The sequence below is a fragment of the Phaeodactylum tricornutum genome, chromosome 23 (assembly GCF_000150955.2).
Source record: "Phaeodactylum tricornutum CCAP 1055/1 chromosome 23, whole genome shotgun sequence".
NCBI classification, from domain to species: Eukaryota; Bacillariophyta; class Bacillariophyceae; order Surirellales; family Neidiaceae; genus Phaeodactylum; species Phaeodactylum tricornutum.
This window is the reverse complement of record NC_011691.1, coordinates 318205-339641: the sequence shown is the minus strand read 5'-3', so window position 1 is coordinate 339641 and position 21437 is coordinate 318205. Positions and strand designations below refer to the sequence as shown.

General features: G+C 45.6%; 8 protein-coding genes across 8 annotated transcripts; 4 read left to right on the top strand and 4 right to left on the bottom strand.

Annotated features, from left to right (window-relative positions):
- Positions 1 to 385: 385 nt before the first annotated feature.
- On the top strand, positions 386 to 1892 carry Tpt6 (predicted protein; the record flags this gene model as incomplete). Its single annotated transcript, XM_002184409.1, has 2 exons — positions 386 to 642; positions 801 to 1892. The coding sequence occupies exons 1-2, from the start codon at positions 589 to 591 to the stop codon at positions 1890 to 1892; spliced, it is 1146 nt and encodes a 381-aa protein (XP_002184445.1). The 5' UTR covers positions 386 to 588.
- Positions 1893 to 1980: 88 nt separating this feature from the next.
- On the bottom strand, positions 1981 to 2867 carry PHATRDRAFT_49660 (macrophage migration inhibitory factor). The gene is made up of 4 exons (XM_002184311.1): positions 2860 to 2867; positions 2601 to 2758; positions 2449 to 2499; positions 1981 to 2358 (listed from the first exon to the last, which is right to left on the bottom strand). Exons 2-4 carry the CDS (start codon positions 2704 to 2706, stop codon positions 2126 to 2128), a joined length of 390 nt encoding a protein of 129 aa, XP_002184347.1. The 5' UTR covers positions 2707 to 2758; positions 2860 to 2867; the 3' UTR covers positions 1981 to 2125.
- A 965-nt stretch (positions 2868 to 3832) lies between these two features.
- PHATRDRAFT_49659 (predicted protein) lies at positions 3833 to 6289 on the top strand. Its single transcript, XM_002184408.1, has 3 exons — positions 3833 to 4186; positions 4259 to 4328; positions 4479 to 6289. The coding sequence occupies exons 1-3, from the start codon at positions 3980 to 3982 to the stop codon at positions 6089 to 6091; spliced, it is 1890 nt and encodes a 629-aa protein (XP_002184444.1). The 5' UTR covers positions 3833 to 3979; the 3' UTR covers positions 6092 to 6289.
- Positions 6290 to 6432: 143 nt separating this feature from the next.
- On the bottom strand, positions 6433 to 7822 carry PHATRDRAFT_49658 (predicted protein). The gene is made up of 2 exons (XM_002184310.1): positions 7225 to 7822; positions 6433 to 7134 (listed from the first exon to the last, which is right to left on the bottom strand). The coding sequence occupies exons 1-2, from the start codon at positions 7781 to 7783 to the stop codon at positions 6674 to 6676; spliced, it is 1020 nt and encodes a 339-aa protein (XP_002184346.1). The 5' UTR covers positions 7784 to 7822; the 3' UTR covers positions 6433 to 6673.
- A 350-nt stretch (positions 7823 to 8172) lies between these two features.
- PHATRDRAFT_49657 (predicted protein) lies at positions 8173 to 11242 on the top strand (the record flags this gene model as incomplete). The annotated part of the gene is made up of 3 exons (XM_002184407.1): positions 8173 to 9675; positions 9706 to 10274; positions 10346 to 11242. The coding sequence occupies exons 1-3, from the start codon at positions 8304 to 8306 to the stop codon at positions 11240 to 11242; spliced, it is 2838 nt and encodes a 945-aa protein (XP_002184443.1). The 5' UTR covers positions 8173 to 8303.
- A 2806-nt stretch (positions 11243 to 14048) lies between these two features.
- On the top strand, positions 14049 to 15449 carry PHATRDRAFT_49656 (predicted protein). Its single transcript, XM_002184406.1, has 2 exons — positions 14049 to 14921; positions 14991 to 15449. Exons 1-2 carry the CDS (start codon positions 14129 to 14131, stop codon positions 15395 to 15397), a joined length of 1200 nt encoding a protein of 399 aa, XP_002184442.1. The 5' UTR covers positions 14049 to 14128; the 3' UTR covers positions 15398 to 15449.
- A 155-nt stretch (positions 15450 to 15604) lies between these two features.
- On the bottom strand, positions 15605 to 16285 carry PHATRDRAFT_30502 (predicted protein; the record flags this gene model as incomplete). Its single annotated transcript, XM_002184309.1, has 1 exon — positions 15605 to 16285. A coding segment is annotated over exon 1 (591 nt), but the record flags the coding sequence as incomplete, so codon positions are not given.
- A 464-nt stretch (positions 16286 to 16749) lies between these two features.
- Positions 16750 to 18021, bottom strand: PHATRDRAFT_55080 (predicted protein; the record flags this gene model as incomplete). The annotated part of the gene is made up of 1 exon (XM_002184308.2): positions 16750 to 18021. One exon carries the CDS (start codon positions 18019 to 18021, stop codon positions 16750 to 16752), a length of 1272 nt encoding a protein of 423 aa, XP_002184344.1.
- Positions 18022 to 21437: the final 3416 nt, after the last annotated feature.

Sequence of the window (21437 nt, the reverse complement as noted above, 5' to 3'; positions counted from 1 at the left end):
AGAAAAGAAGACACATGTATACTTATGTATATATTTCCAACCGAATGCGCCCTCCCCCCCCCCGCCGCCCGGACGTTCGGGTCGACTGACCCGTGAATCTCGGTTGAATTTTACCAGTGAGTCCTGGAAAGAGCAATATAGGCGAGTTGTCTTCACAGTCACGCAAGGTTACTACGTACTTCCCGTGCGGGCGCTCGAGAATTGGTTCCCGCTTCGTGGGACGAAAATGACCCACACACACAGACACCTACCTATACATACACACCAAAAGGCCAAACAGGGTTTCGTTCGGGCTCTCTCCCCCGCGCGATCCCAATGGTGGCTTGATCGACCTCGACAAGACTACGAACGAAGTATCCCCTCCGTCTACTACTCTAGAGTCACGGTAAAGTCCTCTCTCCCACGTCACGTTACGAAGATTCGGTAGTGTCGACAGAATTCTTCGTCGGTTGTCTTTGAGATTAATCATAGCACACATCGCGAGAGACTGAGGCGAACAAATAGACCCTGGGGCTATTGATCGATTGTGCGCTGGCATTCGATCGATTGGTACTTGAAATTTGGCAGTGACTCGCAGTCATCAGCATCATGGCGCAGACCAAAGCCAGTCAGAGCTCGACCTTGTGGTTGCTGGTGTGGATGGTACGTACGGACGGACGTGTGTGAGAATTGCGCATTGTGCGGACGCCTCGACTGGCGGTGTTGCTTGGATGCCATGCGGCGCCGGTCGGTCTCGAACCTTCTCGTCCTCACGACGCACTCACTTTTGTTCGGCTTCCATCGTGCTCGACTACCGGCAGGTCAACAACATTGGCGTTACTCTACTGAACAAGGCAGCCTTTGCTAAAGTCGACTTTCGCTATCCCTACTTCTTGTCCGCCATTCATATGGCCTGCAACGCCGCCGGATCCCAGTTGGTCTTTTGGAGTCTGGATCGGGATGCCCGTCAAGCCCGCAAAACCATGGAAGAGCCGTCGGTGTCCATCTTTTCCCGCTTACTGGGCAACGTCACGCGTCAAGCGCTCGACGCACAGGGACAAAAACTCATCCTCGCATTTTCCGTCATTTTCTCCCTCAACATATCCATCGGAAACGTCTCGCTCCAGTACGTGTCCGTCAATTTCAATCAAGTCATGCGATCCTTGGTACCAGCCCTCACCATTGCCATGGGATTGTGCATGGGCAAAGTCATTTCGCAGCGTCGACAGTTGGCCGTAGTCCCGGTCATTGTCGGGGTCGCCATGGCATGTTTCGGGGATATGAGTTACACCGCCCTCGGATTCTTTTACACCGTATGCTGTATTCTCCTAGCCGCACTGAAGGTCGTCGTCAGTGGTGAAATGCTGACGGGATCGCTCAAACTCCATCCCGTGGATTTGCTTTCCCATATGGCACCTTTGGCGCTCATCCAATGCGTTATCATTGCATTTTTTACCGGAGAGATACAATCCATTGCCTCGCGTTGGGACACGGAATTGAGTCCCTCGGTCAACGTCCGTCCCATGTTTGTCGTATGGTTGAGCGGAATATTCTCCTTTTCGCTCAATATTTGTTCCCTCCAAGCCAACAAGCTCACGTCGCCGCTGACTCTCTGCATTGCCGCCAACGTCAAACAAGTATTGATGATTGTCATTAGTACGATTTTGTTCAACACCAATATTGCTCCGCTCAATGGAGCAGGTATCGTTGTGGTACTCGCGGGATCGGCCCTTTATTCCTACGTTTCGGTCCAAGAAAAACTGGTTGCCACCAAGTCGCAAATGGAGGTACGGGAAAGTGCCGCCGTCGGCCTCGAATACGACGACGACAATGGCAGTGGTGACGGCAGCGAAACGATTCAATTACTGGAAAGCGGTAGCAATAAGTCAACTGGACGCAAGGTGGTGGCCTAGAGATAACGTGGGCAACGTGTAGCACGCGCGCGTCGGAAAATTCGTTGGCGAGGAGAATTTGCCGTGCGCCAAGCTTCGATTTTGTTTTGGTAATAATTTGGGGAAATTCGGTAAATGCCAATTATTCTCTACTTTGTTCTTCGATCTGTCCGTTCGATTGCTATGACCCTGGATGCACTTCTTGTCTAGTAATTTGTCTAGTGCGGAAACAAAACATGTCGGTTGGTCGGATTTTATCCAGCAAACGTTCGCTTGCTCCAACCGACATTGGCCCGGGGCATGTCAAAAAAGTTGATATAGATTCGAGCCGCGTCGACGCCATATTCTTCCAGAAGATCCGATACAGATGCCGTAATCTTGCCGTTACTCTCCATCGCAATCGCACCAATAGAGTACATGCAACCCAATGCCGTGGGCGCGTCTGAACCGGCAAAGATAACGTCTGCATTGTCGTTAATGGAAACGGCTGCGTCCGAAACAATTTGTGTTTAGATCGTATTTAATGGAGAGGCAAATGCTCAACCATGCACCGTCGTAGAGATTCACGTGCACTCACCGATGTATTCTTCTGGTTTCCCGGTATGTTCCGCCATGGCTTTGGAAATAGCTATCGATTTAAAGCATACGGAAAGTTGCAAGTGTGATTTTGCGATCCTTCGGGTAGCTAAGTGAATCACAAAGGCTAGTTCCGATATCTTGATTGCTTACCTTTCAAAATGTCCAGCTTTTTGGAACCAAGGTCTACGTTGGTAGTAAGTATCAACGATGGATCTCCAGGAAGATCGCAGAACGGATGACGGGTCTCTACGCTCATTTTTCTTGGTTTGGTTCGGAAGCGCTCACCTGGTAAAAATGAAAAAGATTGACTGCGAACGAGAATGGAAAGAAATATTACCAATGATATAAGCAAGACGACCGAGTGCATACTGATAGCAGCAAAGATAAAAATGATGATCTCGTTACCAACCCTTTGAATGCCGTCTTCTCATGGAACAATTGAAGACAGCGACATGGCAGTCAGTAGGGGTTGTCACAGTGAGTCCAAGCTCGAACGAAATCAATCCAGTTGATTGTAACTCTAGCCGAATGGTCCTGATGGAGGCCAGACGAAAATGCACCGACTGTGAAGAGGCATGCAAGCAGGCATTCTATTTTGTAACTGTAAATGCCGCTTACCGCAAGTATCCCCAAATAGTTTGTTTGTTTTCAAATGCGTCAATTTCCGGTATTCCTGACCCCACTCCCCCCCTCCTCAAAACTTGTGTTCTTGTCAAGTCTGTCATGTAATTTGTATTACTTATATCAATTCTATTTTCACTCTGTTTTGAAAGCTGTGTCTTAGCTTTAATGTAGCATATTCCATGATGAGAGTGGAGAGGGTATTTGGGTCACTGTATTCTATACAATGCAAAATGCCTCCTAGCTAGGGAAAAGTCAGAATTTCTGAACAATTTGGCTTGGAGGGCCTGTCGCTTCTGCATACCATGATTTTAGGAAGTGCTTGTATGATAAATTATAGCCACTCGATGCTACAATTTTCAAATGGAGCACTATCAAAGTAAATCAATTTCTGAGATCGAGAAAAGAAGATACTCTGCTTATTACTCTTTGAGTTGATAAGTGATAAATAAAACTACAGTTACCAGTCGACTATTCTGTAGCCAGAGCAAGCATCCATCTTGAGAAAATGTTTCAAGTCATGAGAACGGGGTTCTCACAAGTCGGTGTCTTTTACGGTCCGCTGCCGTTGGCAAAAAAGGCCCACCAGTGGGTGGACCGGCCGGCCATCAGAAGTACTCGATATCGACGCTGGTACCATGAGGCAAGATATACCATCCTGCATTGGTCTGGAGACAAATATTGTTCCAATGGTGCCGTTTTTCATGAAGAAGGGAATAGGATGCTCTTCCTGTCATGATCCAATGCGTCGCCTATTGGTCACCTTTGTCGGTATCTCGCTGATCTTGAGAAAGCTAACCGTTTGTGTACAGACCATTGACTTTGATTCGATTGCGTCCTACTTTTGGTTTCCTTCCCTCTGGGTTCAGGATGTGCTTTTTGTGTTGCTAGTCGACGCATCTCTTTCGATGACGTCTACGTACAGTGTATCCGTATTTCTTTGGACCGCAAGCGTAACAGCTGTTGTGTGTACGATTGGCATTTGCACCGCGGAAGTAACCTTCTGGATCGGTCATGGTTTCGGTGTTCCCTGGGATCGGGTCCCACTCGCGTGGTATCGTTGGGAAGAATTCCAAAGCTTGATTTCCTCCAAGGCCGAAGAAGGTACGCTCAAGGTATGGATGGCTCTTATAGGGCAATTATCCTGGACAATCTTTTTTGGCTTATTTACGAATACGTGTCGCAAGAAATTGTGCCACTATGAATGCAGAAGTCGACTTCACATTGCAAAAAGCATAAGCCTGACCGGTACCACAGGTGCGCCAAGTAATGCTAGAGGATTTACTCATTCACGCACCGCAAAGATGAGCGCTGTCGCACTTTCAATAATTTACAGTGTGTCTGTTCTCCTTCTACGACCGTCTATTCCATATACGAGGCTTTCGATGACACCTTTTCTAAAGGTAGCACTGGAAGTCACAGAGGGCTTTCAAGAGTATCACAAGTTGCTTCGCGCAGCAAATAGCAAAGACTCCTCGGGAGATCACAACAAGTGGTGGCGAACAGAAGTTGACACAATGAAACAGCTTGTTCAAAGAGCCCCGTTCGAGCGTGATTATATGGATGAGCCAATCAACGTTGTTCTGGTATTTTTGGAATCTGTTCGGGCAGATATGATGCCGTTTGATGGCTCTACACCATGGGCGAGGCGATTTGTGCCAAATGTCACCATCCATGACAAGATAACACCATTTTACAATCAATGGGTCAGAGACTCCAATTCAACTCTATACATTCCTCATATGAAATCGGCTTCTGGTTTTACTCATAAAAGCCTCGCAAGTACGCTTTGCTCTTTGCACGCCTTGCCCCTCCCCGGCACCGTTGAGCATGCACAAAATCTTTATCATCCCTGTCTTCCGCAGATACTTGACCGACTAGGGTATGAGAGTCAGTTTTTCAAATCCTTGACCGAAACCTTTGACCACCAAAACGACCTTATGCGAAACATTGGATACCCCAGAATGTATGGGCGAGAGAGCTATGATCTTGCCCACAATGTATCTGCAATTTTCCAACGGGACCACAAAGCCAACTACTTTGGATACGAAGACATCGTGTTGCTGGAAACTCTCACAGAATGGGTTGAAAACCAGACTAGGCCCTTTTTCCTTTCGTACCTGAGTGGTATCACCCATGATCCATACGAAATTCCACCTCGTGGAGGGGGTTGGAAAGCTCAATCATTCAGTCCGGATTATAAGGCAAACGGCTATCTGAACGAAGTGTCCTATCTTGACACGTGGCTAGAACTCTTGGTCAAATCATTTGAGGATCGCCACTTGATGGACTCGACTCTGTTTGTCTTTTTGGGAGATCATGGTGGGCATTTTAAGGATCGAGATTCCAAATTTACCACATTCGGTCAGAAATACGAAGAAGCTTTTGACGTTGGCGTTACGTTTCACAGTCGCAATCCGCGGATCCAGGGGCTGTTGCAAAAAGCACAGGTATTTGTGAGCGGCAATTGGTCTTCGCTCGACATTGCCCCAACTCTGCTTGAAATACTATTTGGAAGAGCGGTAGACCCAATGCGGGTAGTATCAGAGAAAGGATTAAAAAACAGTCCATATTCCAAGTACTTTGACAGTCGCGCGAGCGCAAGCTGGGTCGACGGTCGGTCCATGCTACGAGAATCAGGATCCCGACTACGATTGAGTGTAGGCAACCCTGGAGAAAGCTTGATACTCCGAGACATGTGTTTTTTGCTGGTGTTTCCTCTAAAGAAAGACGACCAATCTCATCCTGAAGCGTTCAACATTTGTGCGGACCCGGGTCAGCATCAACCGTTGCAGCTTCTGCCGGTATCGTCGCTTTCGAAACCAAAGTCAAAACTCGAAAAATGGGGCCAAAAAGCCATGATGTTCTGCCTACAAGTCAAATTAGATTTAGTGCGTGCTCATGAAACGGGTATGCGTTGCCAAGATTGTGCACTCGAAAAGTTGGTGACTTTGGAGACTTTGGAGAGTTGGTCTACCACTGTTGAGAGGGCAAACCTCTCTGATGCTAGTGCTGTGTGAGCATGGAGACAAGTGTATTTACTGTTTCGGATAGTCTGACCGTGAATACTATTATTTTGACATTCTACCGAAAGCATATCATAAAGACGCGCAATGGACTATGAGACAGAAAAGAAACGCTCTTGCTTCTTATTTCCAAGGACAACCGACTGCTACCCAACCATAGAGGAAAGCTTATTAACAATACTTTGTGACGTCAATTTCATCACACTGTTAGGCAAAGAAGCTCGAACAAAGTCAACTTAGATCTCGTTGATTGTAAACGCAGCCGAATGAGTCCTAGTGGAGGCCAGACAAAACAGCGCCATACACGTATCAGCAACCGAAAGGAATCTATACATAGCTAGGCTCATAGAAAAAGCTAAATCCTTTCTGTTAACTATCAAAGCAATTGCCTTGCACCTCATTCACAATCAAAGATCAGGCAATCGAGATTTCACAGTCAGCTGCTGCAGTGTTTATGTGTCTCCCAAAAGTATAAACAAGCAAGGCGTAGGTCGTTTGCATATTTCAAGCATTCTCACCGGATGAATGCCCTCGGTATACGAATCGAATATGAGGGAGCAGCCGGTGTTACAGGCTTTACTTCTCAGTTAACGATCCGTCCGATCGACCTTCTAAGCGAGACAAAAGAGCATCCATAATTTGATTGTACGATTGAAAGACTCCTTGTTGCGATAGATTCGCCAGACCCTGTTCGTTCAAACCTCCAGGGGTCTGTTCTTCTACCAAATCGTCAAAACGTGACGGATCCACGCAAGATTCGACGGCATCTTCCATCATGCTCATGTACTGTTTCGCAACAAAGTAGGAAGCATCGCTGGCCTGCACACCCTGCTGCACAAGCCAGTCACGATTGTTCCGTAACAGACCGTAAAAGCTCCCCATCATGCCGGTGGGGACCATCATTGCGTTCATCTGGTGTAGTGTTTCGCACTCAACGTAGCCCCCTAAGCTTTCCAGCATTTGTAGTAGAATGGGATTGTGGTTTTGTTTCGGTACTACAAGTGAAACGCCCTTGAGTTTAGCCACGGCGGGGAGACCTGACGGTAGGAATCGGTCGAAATAGACATTTACGTGTCAGGCGACCAGGTTCGACAATTTCGAAGCGATTTTTGTGGATGTTGACTTACATATCATCTTGGATACATTTTCGGCGGGCAATCCAGAGTCACTGATCAAGTCGTCCAGTGTACTGGTGGACACCAGAGAAACCAGCGAATGTCGAGTGCTGTCGAAGGTAACTTCTTGCAGAACTTGCGATGCCTGCTCAGGTAGAACAGTTACGAATACAACATCCGACTGATCCACCAACTCTTGCGCATCCTCGTGTATCGAAACGAGGTCACCGAAGGACTTTTGCAAGGCAGAAGACTTGGCTTCCGATCGTTTGGTAACGGCGATGTTTGTGACCGATACCTTGTCTTGCAGGGCCAAGCCGGTCGCAATGGCACTGGCAATCGTCCCGCAGCCGATAAAGCCTACCGACAATTCCTTTTTGGGGTCTGCGGAGTTGAACGACATGGCGCACTCGTTGCGATTCGGCGTCCCGTTACTCCTGCCAAACAAGTGATTGGTCGGGTTGATGTCAATGGCATGAAAAGCCTTCGGTTGAAACGCAGTGGCACACGAAACCAGAATAAAAATTCGGATAGCTGGAGAAACAAAGAACGGCGTAATTTTCTTGACCATGGAAGAATTATTCGGCGTGAAGCTTTAGCGTGTTTCGTCAGTTGGCGCGTTGTTTCCAAAAGACGCCGAGACCCTAGAGTTTTACTAGTAGTAATTGCGTTCACGGTAAGACTGTGGATGCCGTTCACAGTCGAGCAAGCATCGACAAGTTTTTTGGATTGACTGGAAAGGATTCACGAGGGCCGAAGGACTCTCCGCGATTGTCCTCTAGCAGTCTGGCTGTCGTCAGCTGTATCTTTTGCAGAACTCGCGAACTTTTGGATCGTGGCTTTGACCGATACAACATGCCTCGCAGACAGAATTGTGCAGTTGGTTGGTAACGAACAGTAAGGACGACCAAACTGGTAGTGCCCACAGGCCCGCGCCGCCATATTCTTTCGCACGATGCGAACGGATCACGCCGACCACACGAGAAGCGAAGCCCATCATCGTTCGTGGATTTTGACGCTCTTGTTGGGTCACAGCAAAAAGTTCGTACAAAATCTAGTTGGAATCGTAATGCACGGAGCAGGTAATCGTAATGCTTTCTGGGATCATGAGGAATGAGAATTCCGAACAAGAGACCAGCACAAGAGATATTGCAGCTACTGCTGATAAAGATGGACTTGCTACAAAACAGACTTCGGAACAGGGGACCACTCCAGAGGGCGGAAATACAAAATTAATGGAACAGCAAACAACTCCTGTAAACGACGACAAAATACTAGAGAAGGATGATCCACCACCGGAAATTATACCGGATCCCTTTCAACCCATTCCTGTCCACATTGAAACCACGATTCGGATGACGCTGGCTTGCTTTGCTGCCTATTCGCTTGCCGTTGCCGATCTTCCCTCTATCATTCCATCCACTCAATCGTGGATCATCGGCATACTGGGCCCGACGATCGTGATGCGCTTGCCCACGGTTTTAGCAACGCTCGGGGGTATCGGATTGTGCTACACGATCCTTTTCTTCGGTCTCGCTTCCATTACCGTCATGCTCTACGCAGTAACCGTATCTGACGGTTTTTTCATCGCGGTGGTTGCTATTTGGAGCTTATGGATCGCGCCGTTGAGAGTTGGTTCGTTGGCCAAACTTACGTGGGTAGTTGCACCGGTACTAGCGGCCTTTGTTGGAATCATCGGTCTCGATCTGCATCGCGTTGTACGGGACGGAATCAACCTCAAACTATCCAGTGAGCTCATCCAAGACCTCATACAAGAGTTGGCTCCAGGAGCCATGGGAACTCTGCCAACTTCTGAGCTGGTGGCGAGCCTTCAAGAAATCAATCTGGAAGCACTGGTCCAGTCGCAGCTTGATGACGCTACCTTGCTTGCCAGAGCTGCTGGTGCATTGGACAATCTTACTGCCTTTTTGGATCTGGTTCGGGAAGGGATACTGTTGCTGATTCAATTACTTTCGGAAAGTGGACAGCAGCAGGGGGCAATAGCGGTTACCATTCCTTTGGGCCTTTTTGAAGGGAGAGATGTGTTTCTCTCGTTGTCGGAAGACAGGGACTTATTCATATCACTGGAGGGCGGGGCATATTTGATACGGTTATTCTGGACAGCAGGTGTCATGAATCCGATTGCAGTCTTCCCCAATTTTATCGTGGCTGGTACGTGGGCGATTCTTTGCGTCGCTCTGTCACCACTTCTCCCACCATTTCGAAAGACGCGTTTTCTCATTGCAAGAAGAATCTTGCCTCAGGTGTTGTATGATGCCGCGTGGTATATCCAGGGGAGTTCGATGGACGAATTTGAGGGAGTTGATCAAAGAAAAACAGCAGACATAGTAGCCATTCACAGGCGATTAGTGCTTGCGTCTACCTCACTGCGCTCTGGTACCGTTGCCGCGGCAACCGCGTTTGAACCACGGTGTTTCGCGAATGTAGGAACCATGCCACGATGTACGTGGGTGGATTTGAAAAATGTCACAGTTTCGGTCCAGAATGTTGCTACAAAGGCATTGGCCTTTCGAGCCATCGGATTTCCAGATTGCTTGGAAAATCGCCAGGCGGCAAAGCAGGCATTCAGAGGTACTGCTAGAGCATTACAAAAGTTGCAAAGTCATGATACGCTCGATTTACAGAAAGTACAAGTGCAAGAAACCAAAATGTGGAATTTCGAAAAAGACATTGAAATGATTCGTTCAACAACGGATAATTGGATTCAATCCATGACTGCAAGTGAGAAAAATATATCTTTGAAAGAGGGCATCACAAATAGTCTGAAATGTGGTGCAATGTGGTTCGCGCTACCCGTAGCATTACTATGGCGTGTACTCCAAACTCCCTTTATTCCTATCCAGATCGTTCAAGGCAAATACAAAACGACCATGGCAAAGATTTTTCACTGCATCAAATTCGCATTCGGTTTTACACTTCTGGCCATCTTCTCGGTTTATTGGGAAAGCTATCGTGAAATTGACGTATCCAGCCCATCCCAACAGACAAATTTCGAGCTTGTCGTCGGCACCCCTCCGAGCTCGTTTGCTGGTTGGGAGCTGGTAAGTAGCTGGATAAAATGAAAAACTCAACCGGGTTCCCCCGCTAACCAAATTGTTTGCAAAATTTCCAGCTAGCATATTCATTTGCGACGATGCCTACAGCCGAGGGAACCATAAAGAAATGCGTGATGCGAGTCGTGGGCACGTGCTGTGGTGGCCTTTCGGCGTGGCTCCTTATTCTAGCGGTTGGGGACAATCCTTATGGAACTGTCGCCTGGCTAACAGGTACAGCAGCGCTGGGGATCTTGCTTTCAGTGGAAAAGGACGAATCGGCAAGGTTTGGCCAATCTCGAGATTTTGGGTATGCCGGTTTCTATTTCGTTCTGACACAATCAGTAATTGTGTTCGACTTTCGTGTCGGCCTCGGAAGTCGAAACGAGCTCGTTGCGAATCGAATCGCAGCAAATCTTCTCGGAATCGGTATGGCTTGTGTTCTTGCCATGATACCACCGAGAGTATTAGGCGCCAGGCCTGAATACGCAGATCAATTGCTCACAAAAATTTCACAATCTCTTGATCAGACAATGCTCTTAGCAATTGACGAGCCCCCCTCAGAAAAATATACTGAGCTTCGAATCACTCACGAAGAGGAAGCAAGTTTGCTGTACTCCACCGCAACGTATTTACTTGAGGATGCAAATAGACTTTCGAAATTCCCGATTTTCAAAGTAGACCATCAGCTAGAAGAGCTGATGCTAGAACTGGTCACGACGTCCTGCATTCTTTCTATTTGGTGGGATTATATTGCCCGACTGATATCCGAAGATGAAAAGACGTCACATAAGTGGCAAACTGCTTTCAAAGCGGTTTTCGAATTATCCTTACACGTTTGTGTCACTTCGAAAACAGATGTCACAGGGAGCGTGCTCGATGAAGAGCACCGTTTTTTGGCGAATGCGTTCGCAGTTGTTAAACGTCGACTGGAAACGCATGCTCGAGTAATAAAGCAGATCAGGGAGATGTCTTGACTCGACTCTCTTTGTTTGATTTTTAGCTGTAACCTATGAAAGAAATAGTTCTTCAGCGAAAATGTCTTTGGCTATGAGAAACGAACTGAAAATCCCAAAACAAAAAACACTGACAAATATCGAAAGAACGCAAAGAATGCGTGACGAGTATATTTGTACTTTGAAATAGTATGCGGAATACCTTTTAAGCCGGCCTTGGAATGAAAAATCTTGTTGGTGAAACTTCTTCTCGGGATGAAAAATCTTGTTGGTGAAATTCCCATCAAAATACAAAAAACCTGTTGATTTGACTCTTACCAGTAAAGACTTAAATCGTCACAAATCTTCAAAAGCCAGTAAACGCCTTGGAATGAAAAATCTTGTCGATGAAACTTTTGAAAAACTTTCGTTTTTGGGTAGAGTCACCAGACAAAAATCGAACAAAGGGTATTTGTTCAGGATTTTTCAGCTGCAATAGAAGTCGTCTACTAGCAGTCTATTCAAGTCAAGACGATAAGTGTACAAATTGTCAAAAAGGCCGAAAATAGAACACGGCATTTTACGTTCAATCGAGTACAAAGCGAAAAATCAAGACAGAAAATCAAACACGTGCCTGGACTTCCGATGGTAGACTTTAGAAAAAACAGGAATAAAAAGTTAAGTCGATTACGAATTTGACAGTACAATACGATTCTCTATTATTAGAAAACTATGCATGTTTAGAAATTTCGAAATGAAAGAATTTTTTGCAAATCGGTAACTATGACATGCAGCATTCGACAAGTGAACCCAATACCCATTGTTCGATTTTTCCAGGTGACTCTACCCTAAAAAAATCGCTTCAATTAAAAAGTCATTCCGCATACTATCTCAGAGTGCAAATATTATCGTATGCACATCGATCAAATCTCCAGCTTTTCTTAAGAAACGATGGAAAAACCGTTTCTTCAATGGTTTTCGGGCAGTTTCTCTTAAAATATTCTGAATCACGCAATGATTGGACCTCACGTTCGCATTCAATTGAATTAATATTATTGTTGAACGATCCATATTTTCTTGCTAGTAGGCACGTGATAGCCCTGCCTTATCATAAAAATGTGGCATGGGTTAATTTCGCTACAAACTTAGACATCTTCCTTACAAAAAATAAGCGATTCCGTTCTTTCCCAACCTGTCATCTTTGAAATTCGCTGCGAACTTATATTTAAAACTTTATTACTTACAAATTTTATTTTTCCCTTTTCGCTCTACTGTGCCACCTGTCATTTTCGTTACAAACCAGGACCTCCTGCGTTCACTATCAATTTTTTTCCCATCCAGTCAAGCCGGCAATTGTTTTGGTACGTTGCATAGATAAAAGATTGGATCAGCTGACCGCTTTTTTATCTTCGTTTTTTTATAAGATAATCTACGCTTTAAATTCTGAGGCTGAAATCAACGTCAAGCAATGATCTATTCCAAAGCACGTATCGCCCTTCCCTAGATTTTTCAAACAGCGCTAGCGTCTTCAGAACAGTAAAGGGCGTTGGACTCCGGAAAAATAATGACATGGTTGCTCTGCATTTTCTCCAAACAGTTAATTTGGAAAAGTGAAGTTAGGGTCAGACGTGCTGAGAAAGCGATTTTAAATATGATCAAGGCAGCTTCTTTTTAAGCACGAGTTACGCTTGAATTTCTATTAAAATTAGATTTTTCAAGGTTTCTACAATGTGCATAGGTCAGCACGATTTCTTTTCACCTAAATCCCACTTTTTCTCTTTTTAGACACGAAGGTGAAATTCTTCTTCGAAAGTCGAATTTATTTCAAGATCCATTTCTCTTCTCCCTTACTTTCATATCTGTGCTACACTATCTTTTTCTCAACATAATCCCGTTAGGGTAGATTGATTGAAACACGACTTTTCCGTGAATGTCGCTAGAGGAATGATTTAGGAAAGAAAGGCCATATGTTGCAGAATCAATGAACTCCTTTTCTCAGAAGCCAAAATAAGATAAAAATTTAATTGTCGATTCAAACAAGCAGGTTTTATTGTCCTTGCGCTTCAAGGGCTTTCGGCATCTTGAAATCATTTGAGACCCTTAAAAAGAAGAAAGCTACTACCTATCCTGGGCAAATGGATGGTTGTTGACGTTGTAATGACAAAAGTATTAAGACTAACAGAACAAAAATGTAGAAGAAATTATCGAGCAAACTAGATATGGAGACAAGCCAGATCGGAAGAAACAGCTGCTTGTGAGACGCCGTCTTGACACCCCGCAAGCAAGTAGAAAGAATCATAACAAATTATGGTAAGCAGAGGATGCCACCTCCTGTTCGACGCTTTCAACGAAATTTACCATTAGTCTCATCGCAATGAGCTACTTGCATTTGAAAAAACTACCTGGTTCCGTGGTCTTGGAAATTAGCTCCGGTAGAGATTGGGAACTACCTAGTTCGCTCGAGCAGGCGCACCAAGCAGCGACCTACTACCCCATCACCAATTCCTGTGATAAAAGCGAAAGCTTTTGTAGCTCTATACAGAACAGCAATAGGGGGTATTTCGTCTCATTTTCTCATTCGTAGTCATTCCTCTTACACGGTAGGTAAGGTTCCTCCAAGGAAATGCGTTCTCTGAAGGGTTTGCAGGTTTTATGGGAAAACCCCTAATTCTGTTTGAATTTCAATATTACAATTCTTGACTTTTCGATGTGACGCCGGTGATTGTGAGTCACAGTCAGTCAGTAGACACAATATCCTCAGTCAGAAACCAGGACCCAGTATGATCAAAACGTAGACCAGCAGCAATCTATCTCCCCGAAGAAGTCGTTCATCACAATCAAGGCCAGTGCAGTTGATTGTCGTTAAAGGTCGTTCGTACAAATCAACTGGTCCCATATAACTTGACAGATTTCTTCTTGTTAGTACATATGGTACATGAAATTGGTCAGCTTCTGGGACTTGTCCTGGGAGCGATAGTTTTCTGTCCAAGTAGACTGCACGCATTCCAGCCAGCTGCCTCGCACTCGGGAAATCGCTTGAGACGTCTCCATTCTACAGCAGTAAATCAGCTTGAGGTAGACATAGCCAAACTGAAGAGGGTTCTGAAAAAGGAATATGTTTCGTTCTTTGACCCAATGGAAACCCAGTTTTATTCGCCATCGGTATCTTTCATCGACCCCATGACGAGCTTTACAGGTGTCGAAAACTATAAACGTAATGTGGACATGCTTGCTGCACGAACCTCAATGGGAAAGTTTCTTTTCAAAGACGCTGGTATTGTTTTGCACTCGGTAGAAGGCGGAGCTTTGAAATCTGACGGCTCAATTGAGGATATATGTACTCGATGGACTCTTCGATTAACAGCTAAAATCTTACCATGGAGTCCAACTGCTCGCTTTTCTGGAATATCAGTATACCAAGTCAAGGCAGGTGGGAGAAAAGGTGTTGAGATAATCAAACAAAGTGATTTCTGGGATTCCATCAATATCCAAGAGGGTGGCACCTACAAAGAAGTCAACAAAGGCCTCGCCATTTCTGATTTTTTAAGCCAGCTGAAACCTGAGGATTTAGCTGCGCCCTCAGCTGGAGCCGAGCTTCCCTATCAATTATTGCGCCGAGGGAATGGCTACGAAGTTCGACGTTATCCCAGCCACAACGCCGTCGAAATCAATTATGAGCGACGGGATGATGGTTTTAGTATGCTTGGATCCTTTACGAACGGTACGTTCATCTGTTGATGAATGTCACTGTTGCTTTTGAATCTGAAATTTACGTGTTTACTTTCCTTAGGGATGGAACCATTGGCGCCGGCTTTGATGGCCATCCCTTGCGCTGGATCCAAAACGATGATGTGGCCTTTGGATTTTGCTGCTCCCGGAAGCGACTACCCACCCAAACCTGCAGCCGCGCTCGAAAAAGCTAACGATGGCCTATGGAATGATTGCCGTATTGTCACGGTGCCGGAAAAGGTAGTCGCCGTGCGCCTTTTTTCGAATGCGAGTGTCGAGCCAGTCGTTCGGCAAGCCGACAAGGAGCTTCGGGACGTTTGTCTACGGGACGGTATCGGAATACCTCTTTCGAGTGAATCGCTGTTGCAATTCGCACAATACGATGCAATATTCAGTATGGGAAAGAGAAGAACGGAAGTTTGGATCGACCTAGAGGATAGTAGCCATCCTTGGTCTCACAATCAGTGAAAAGTACACTATCATTGAATGTTAGATAAGTTAGCCCCTTCTAAAAAGGGTTACTATTTAGTCTTCATCCCGTTCAGTCTCGTAAATGCCTCGGTGCAATGACGAGTGAGCGCTCCCCTTTATCCGGATAGCATTGACACCCTTTGGATCGACCAACTCACGAGGAATCTCGGCGCTTTCGTTTTGCCGGATAGCCCCGTGCACGCCGAGAACATATTCCAGAGCAGAGGTGGAAAAGTCATCCGTTCCTCCAAGCTCGTCAAATCCTCGAATGTGGTGAACCGCTTTGCGGTCTTTTACAATAACGATAGTTGGCATGACGACAATACCCAAACGTTCCACAAGGAAGGATGCTCCTCCGCCTTCCTTATCACAGTTTTCCACGTTGACTTTTACAAATCTGGTTTCCATACGTCTGGGCGCTAGTTTTGCAAGATGAGCGTGAAAAATGTCACACAAGCGCGTTGAAGGCCTGTAAAAGTGCACAACGAGACGCTCTGACTGCTTCGAGGCTTCAAAGAAATCACGACCTACGTCGCGCGAGTCATGCCCGGCCCCCAATTCAGTGTAGGTTCCGTGCCCCGCTGCCTGCCATTTTTGACGCTGCTCTTGAGCTTTCTTCATCTGATGAAGGCGCTTTGCACGGAGGTCTTCGAGTGCATCATCGTCTTGCAACAAAGCATCGTAGCGGTCGATCTCCTGCTGTACCGCCTGCTCTTGGGCCTTTGTCGTTTGTAGGATCACCTTGGCCGCTGTTCCACCAACGACTTGATTTGAATTTCCAAAACCAAGGTCCATGGTCAAAGATGCAGATAACAGTGGCACGTAGTCCCAATCCAGATCTGCTTTCGCAGCGCGTGCTCAAAGCTCAAAACTGTTGACCTACAAAGCAGTATTTTAGAAAAACTTGGGAAGCAGCTCAGCAACAAAACAAATTGCTTTATGAATACCCCTTCACCAGCAGCTTTTGGCATCTTCGGTTGTATGGGGGGGGGGGGGGGGTTCCTATCGTCGTTAACCCTACCCTATCATACACGAAATCGATTACCGGTATCCATCATACCAAAGCCTAACACAAAGAATTTTCCAAAGCGAAAACGCCGGATGCCAACACACCATTAGAGCGCCCCAACAGTGCAAATAATGTAAACAAATCCGTCGAAAACTTTGCTCATACGCGATCGTATGAATGAGCTGGGCGTCAAAAACATATCCTCTCATCCTACATCTTTTTACTTTGACCTACCGGAAGTATGTTAATAGTCGTTCAAAGTTTGTTAAAGATGCATACATTCAAAGTAAATTATGAAATAAAACCGTGTTGCAATCTGAATGGAGGAAAATCTTGCTTTTTAGGCACAGCGGGGCATTATCGTGTGACTTAATTCTGGTACACTGTATCGTCCAGAATGCTCCGATTTTAAAACAGCTGGAACGAATCGGTTCCACTGGGAGTGCGTCTGCTTCTTTACCGAAGTAGCTGCTACAGTTACACCAGAAAGCTGTAAAACCTCTTGGCGACGCGGGGATGGAGCAGTATTTGCTTCGACATTTGCGTTGTTGTTTGGATTGGACATACGTGTTATTTCCCCCCTCATTCGTGAGTTGTAGTTTTCTAATACTTGTAGTCGTTCTGCCATGTGGCTAATCTTACTTGCCCATCTCAGCTCTTCTCGATTCGTAATACCATTGGACGAATGACACCTCTCCATCGTCGCCTCATGTGTCTTTATGGTCTTCAGTCTTGGCCCGCTACGGGAGGGTAGTCGGCGACGAGGATTAACCCGCCCACGAGACGCGGATGCAGATCCTGGAGTCTTTACATTTCCTTGCCTCCTGGTTGTACTACGCGGCGCTGTCCTTCTGATTTTATAGGATGCAACACACTTGTCGCAAGATGTTGTATCAAGTTCAAAGACGCAAGCCCTCTTCACAACCTGGGCCTGGGTCAAAGACACAATACAATCTGTAGAGCCTTGGCTTCCAGCTTGATGGCCCGACGCGTAGGTGCTGAAAGAGGAAAATCTGTCCCACAATTTTTCAAGACTGCTGATGGAAGAGTTGTTTTCTTCATCGACGGAAAAAAGACCAGTAGAGTCCTCTTCATTTTTCGACAGGTTGCAATACAATGAGGATGACGATCCTCGATTAAATCTGAGAAGTTTCGGCGTAATGCTTGACTGTGAAGAAGAGTTTTTTTCTTCATCAATGAAAAAGAGTCTCGTTGAGTCCTCTTCGTCGTCCGACAGGTTGCAGTACAAGGAGGACGAAGATCCTTGATTTAATCTTAGAAGTTTAGGCGGACTGCTAGTAGAAGAGACATTCTCTTCCTCGGTGAAAGAGAGCCTGATTGAGTCCTCTTCGTCGTCCGATAGGTTGCAGTACAAGGAAGACGAAGATCCTTGGTTTAATCTGAGAAGTTTCGGAGGAAATTGCGGTGCGTTCTGACGATGAATGCTTTTCCTCGCTCTTGGCAATTGCTGTGCAGCATCCTTTAGCGTAAGAGACTTCTCCTTTATCAAAACGGGCTTTAGAAAAGAGCTTTTTTCTACCATCTTCTCGGTGTTGCGCTCTTCGTAACCAAAAGCAATTTTATGGCTACAAGAGACATTCATTTCACTCATTCGGAAACTACTTTGATTTTAACTGGTTTCACTGGTGAGTAAGTTTTCTTGTCATTTCTTGATAAAATCACTCTACTAGAGTAGATAACACATACATAAAGAAAAAGAGAGAGAAGAAATATACGCTGATTTTCGAAGTTTTCCTTACTGGTAATGTAAAATATGTCAATTGATAGACGACTGAAGTGACTGCATCTATAAAGCAATGAACCAGCCATTCTGCTTCGAAATAATTATGTATAAATAAAAGAAAGCGTAAAGTTCCACCGGTGTTTTCAAATATGTGACTGGTCAAGGCTCAGACAACAGAATGGTCTTTCAAATATACCCTAGCAACCAGGGAATGTAATCAACTATATCTCTCACTCTCACTTTCCACGTAGATTTCACAAGACAAGAAACGCCTCATGACGTTACCTTGGTTTGCGACGGCATCTGCGAGCTACAAGTACCGTTTTTTAGGTAGAGCAACTTTGTGGTCATTCATTCTCGTCCCAGTGCGCGGAACACCTTCGTATGTTTCTCGGCAATAATATTTTTGGTCGCGCGTGTGCCAGAAATGCAACCGATCGATGCGAAGGCCGAGCTGCATTTCTCACCAAACACATTGACGACGACATCATTTCGTTGACTGAAGGCCTCCTCATCACAAGGAAATCGTTCATGAAGCATCTGCATCTTCTCTACGACTGCTTCGAGCTCTGCAGACACTCTATCATTCTGTGACAAAACCCGTTTCCGATGTATACGCTCGCATGGGCCGGACACCTTTGCCAGGAATTGTTTGCTAGTGCTAACGATGGGCAAGTCGGAAGCGTTTTTTCTGCGCCATTTTTTCCATCTCAACCAAGACATCATATCTTATAAATTATGGTAATCTTCTGATGTTTTTTTACGCCGTAGACGCCACAAATCAAAAGGATCCGGGGAATAGCGACGTCGATGAAAATGATGTCTTGAATGCGTTGGGTTTTTGGGCTTGACCACCTCCTTTGATTGACTGTTAGTCTCTTCATCAATCAATTTCACCTTACATTTAATTATATTGGACCGGCCAAACGGATTTAATGTAAGTAAGCATTCCTGACTGGGCGGGAGGAATCTGTTTTCTGTTGCGTGTAACTGCAAATGTCAATTATGGTACGCGCATGTACAAACTTACTCTTCAGAAGTCTTCATACATAGGGGTCGAATATCACCGAATTCACCCGTTTACTGATAGGCTGTATATGAATACCGCCAGCCTTGCCTTATGAAGAAATCTGGCTAACACTAAACACTGTAACTTCCCAAAATAGTTTTTGGCATTCACTAACAGTCCCGTCTAAACCTACCTACACAACTTGCAAGTATCAATTTTGTCTACATTTTCGTGCCGCCGTACGCTTCTTTTTGTTTTCTTCAAGATTGTTAGTGGCGCGCAGCAGAGGAGTTTTGACTCCCACCACACTGAAGATGATCGCAATTATCGATAGCAAATTGTGAATTGTGAGCGTTTCTGCAGGGCATGCCTGTCCCAAACACGATGATGCCAGCACGCCAGCTAGCTGTGGCTTCACCCGTGTACTTTAATGACGCAAAAATTGCCAGACACAACCAGTTACGAGGTGGGATTGACCCTTCACTCCTTCACGATACTCGTGTTCAGATTCTCCATGCTTAAAGAACAAGACCTACAAAACCTGTCTGTATCAGTATTTGGACTGCCTAACAAACCTACCGAGACCTTCGGTAGCTGCCATTGAAAAGCTACATGAAAAGAGGGTATGGCTGGAGCGACGAGGTCAACGTATGGAAGAGCGCACAATAGAACAAGCTTGGCAGCTCCGGCGAGACATGGCCCGCTCGTAAATGCGCTGTATCATACATGGAATACGTGGAATATGTGTTTGGCAGTGCACAAGTAAAGGACTGAGCCAAAAACCGGACCAGATGAGAGTACATGCATGCCGCCAGGCATGTTGACTGGCAAGGACTACTTGTAAGGAACATGTGCCAATAGAGCAGGCGCCAGGCCATACCTATTAAGGGCGGTGGTAGACATGCTAAAGTAAACTTCTGGATAGGAATTTAAATTGTCCAGTCGGACTCATGAAGGGCAGAATTGCAAGACTCTTCTCCCGAAGGAACAAGGAGCTGTGACACCCCCAAGCGGGACAGCCGGTTTTGTTATTCGTCCACAGCAGATACGGCCATGATGCAATATGGCGGAGCGAACGATGCCGCTAGTAGCGAATTTTCTATTAAACTCTTTAGCAGAACGTATATAATTCGACAAGGATAGAGGCCAAAGTGGTCCAGGTGTTTTTCATATATACAACTAGGTGGATTCCAACTGGTCGTGCGGAAATTGCATCACATGTTTTTGCTGTAAATATTTGTTCTTGAGCAAGGAAACAATTTATGGGCGGGTCTTTGTTCCTTGGTTGCTTGAAACCATTCCTTACAGTCAATACCTTCCTCAGGAGTAGCTGCAGTGAGGAGGCACGACATACCGAGAGAGGTGCAGCAACCAACAAACAGTAACATACCTTGACACCTTTTGCAATCATGAGAAGATAACGTGACTCATTTCACGATCCAAATTTGTCGCGTAATTTTCGGGACTAATGAAGCGCTTTTCTGGCGGTCAATCCAAACCGTGCGTTTTTCACTCTTCTTGGATGAACTGAACAGGTCTGTTAATCTCACCGTAGTGGATACGTAGGTCCATATTTACAGTACATTCCATACAGGACGTGATGATACGCAACACAAGGTTAAATTATAGGGGTTGCGACATACTACCTATGTCACATCACCAGATCCACTACCACTGGATTTGCTCAGTCCCCTCACATTATTATTCGTAATTCAGAATGATAAGGTGACCAAACAATCCGTCCAGCTCCTGGGATCACGACCAAATCCATGATCAACAACCAAATCGACAACCGTCTTTAAAAACAAATATAAAAATCATATCCACGTTGTACCAACGCTCACAGAAACCCACTCTTGTAATGCAATTCCGCACGGTGGGAGGTACGATGCCTCTTCCAAAGCAAGGGAGCCAAATAAAGTCAATACAAGATCCTCGAAACTAGTTCTTGAATCCGATGACCATCCAAATTCTTCGTTAGCAAATCCGCTAAGTTTGTTTTGGTACTCTCATGAGCAATCCGAATGATGTCGGCCGCACACGCTTCTCTCACCCGATGATAGCAAATGCTAACATGTTTCTTTTTCAAAACCGACTCCGATCGCGACGCATTGGTAACTACCGATTGATTGTCCCCGAAAACGTTCGCCGGTCCATCCAGAGGCAAACCCCTCATTCGAAGTTTGTACCGCAAACCAATCAACAGCTCCGTCGCAATCTTCATCGCAACAAATTCCGAACCAAACGTAGACGTTTCGACAGTGTCTGTCGTTCG

Coding starts and splice junctions, on each gene's coding strand:
- PHATRDRAFT_49656 (XM_002184406.1), top strand. CDS start 14,129: ATGGTACATGAAATTGGTCAGCTTCTGGGACTTGTCCTGGGAGCGATA. Junction 14,922..14,990: donor GCTTGGATCCTTTACGAACG/GTACGTTCATCT, acceptor TACTTTCCTTAG/GGATGGAACCATTGGCGCCG.
- PHATRDRAFT_49659 (XM_002184408.1), top strand. CDS start 3,980: ATGACGTCTACGTACAGTGTATCCGTATTTCTTTGGACCGCAAGCGTA. Junction 4,187..4,258: donor CCGAAGAAGGTACGCTCAAG/GTATGGATGGCT, acceptor ACGTGTCGCAAG/AAATTGTGCCACTATGAATG. Junction 4,329..4,478: donor AAGCCTGACCGGTACCACAG/GTGCGCCAAGTA, acceptor TTCTAAAGGTAG/CACTGGAAGTCACAGAGGGC.
- PHATRDRAFT_49660 (XM_002184311.1), bottom strand. CDS start 2,706: ATGAGCGTAGAGACCCGTCATCCGTTCTGCGATCTTCCTGGAGATCCA. Junction 2,500..2,600: donor AAAGCTGGACATTTTGAAAG/GTAAGCAATCAA, acceptor TTAAATCGATAG/CTATTTCCAAAGCCATGGCG. Junction 2,359..2,448: donor GAAACCAGAAGAATACATCG/GTGAGTGCACGT, acceptor TTTCGGACGCAG/CCGTTTCCATTAACGACAAT.
- PHATRDRAFT_49658 (XM_002184310.1), bottom strand. CDS start 7,783: ATGGTCAAGAAAATTACGCCGTTCTTTGTTTCTCCAGCTATCCGAATT. Junction 7,135..7,224: donor AAATGTATCCAAGATGATAT/GTAAGTCAACAT, acceptor TCCTACCGTCAG/GTCTCCCCGCCGTGGCTAAA.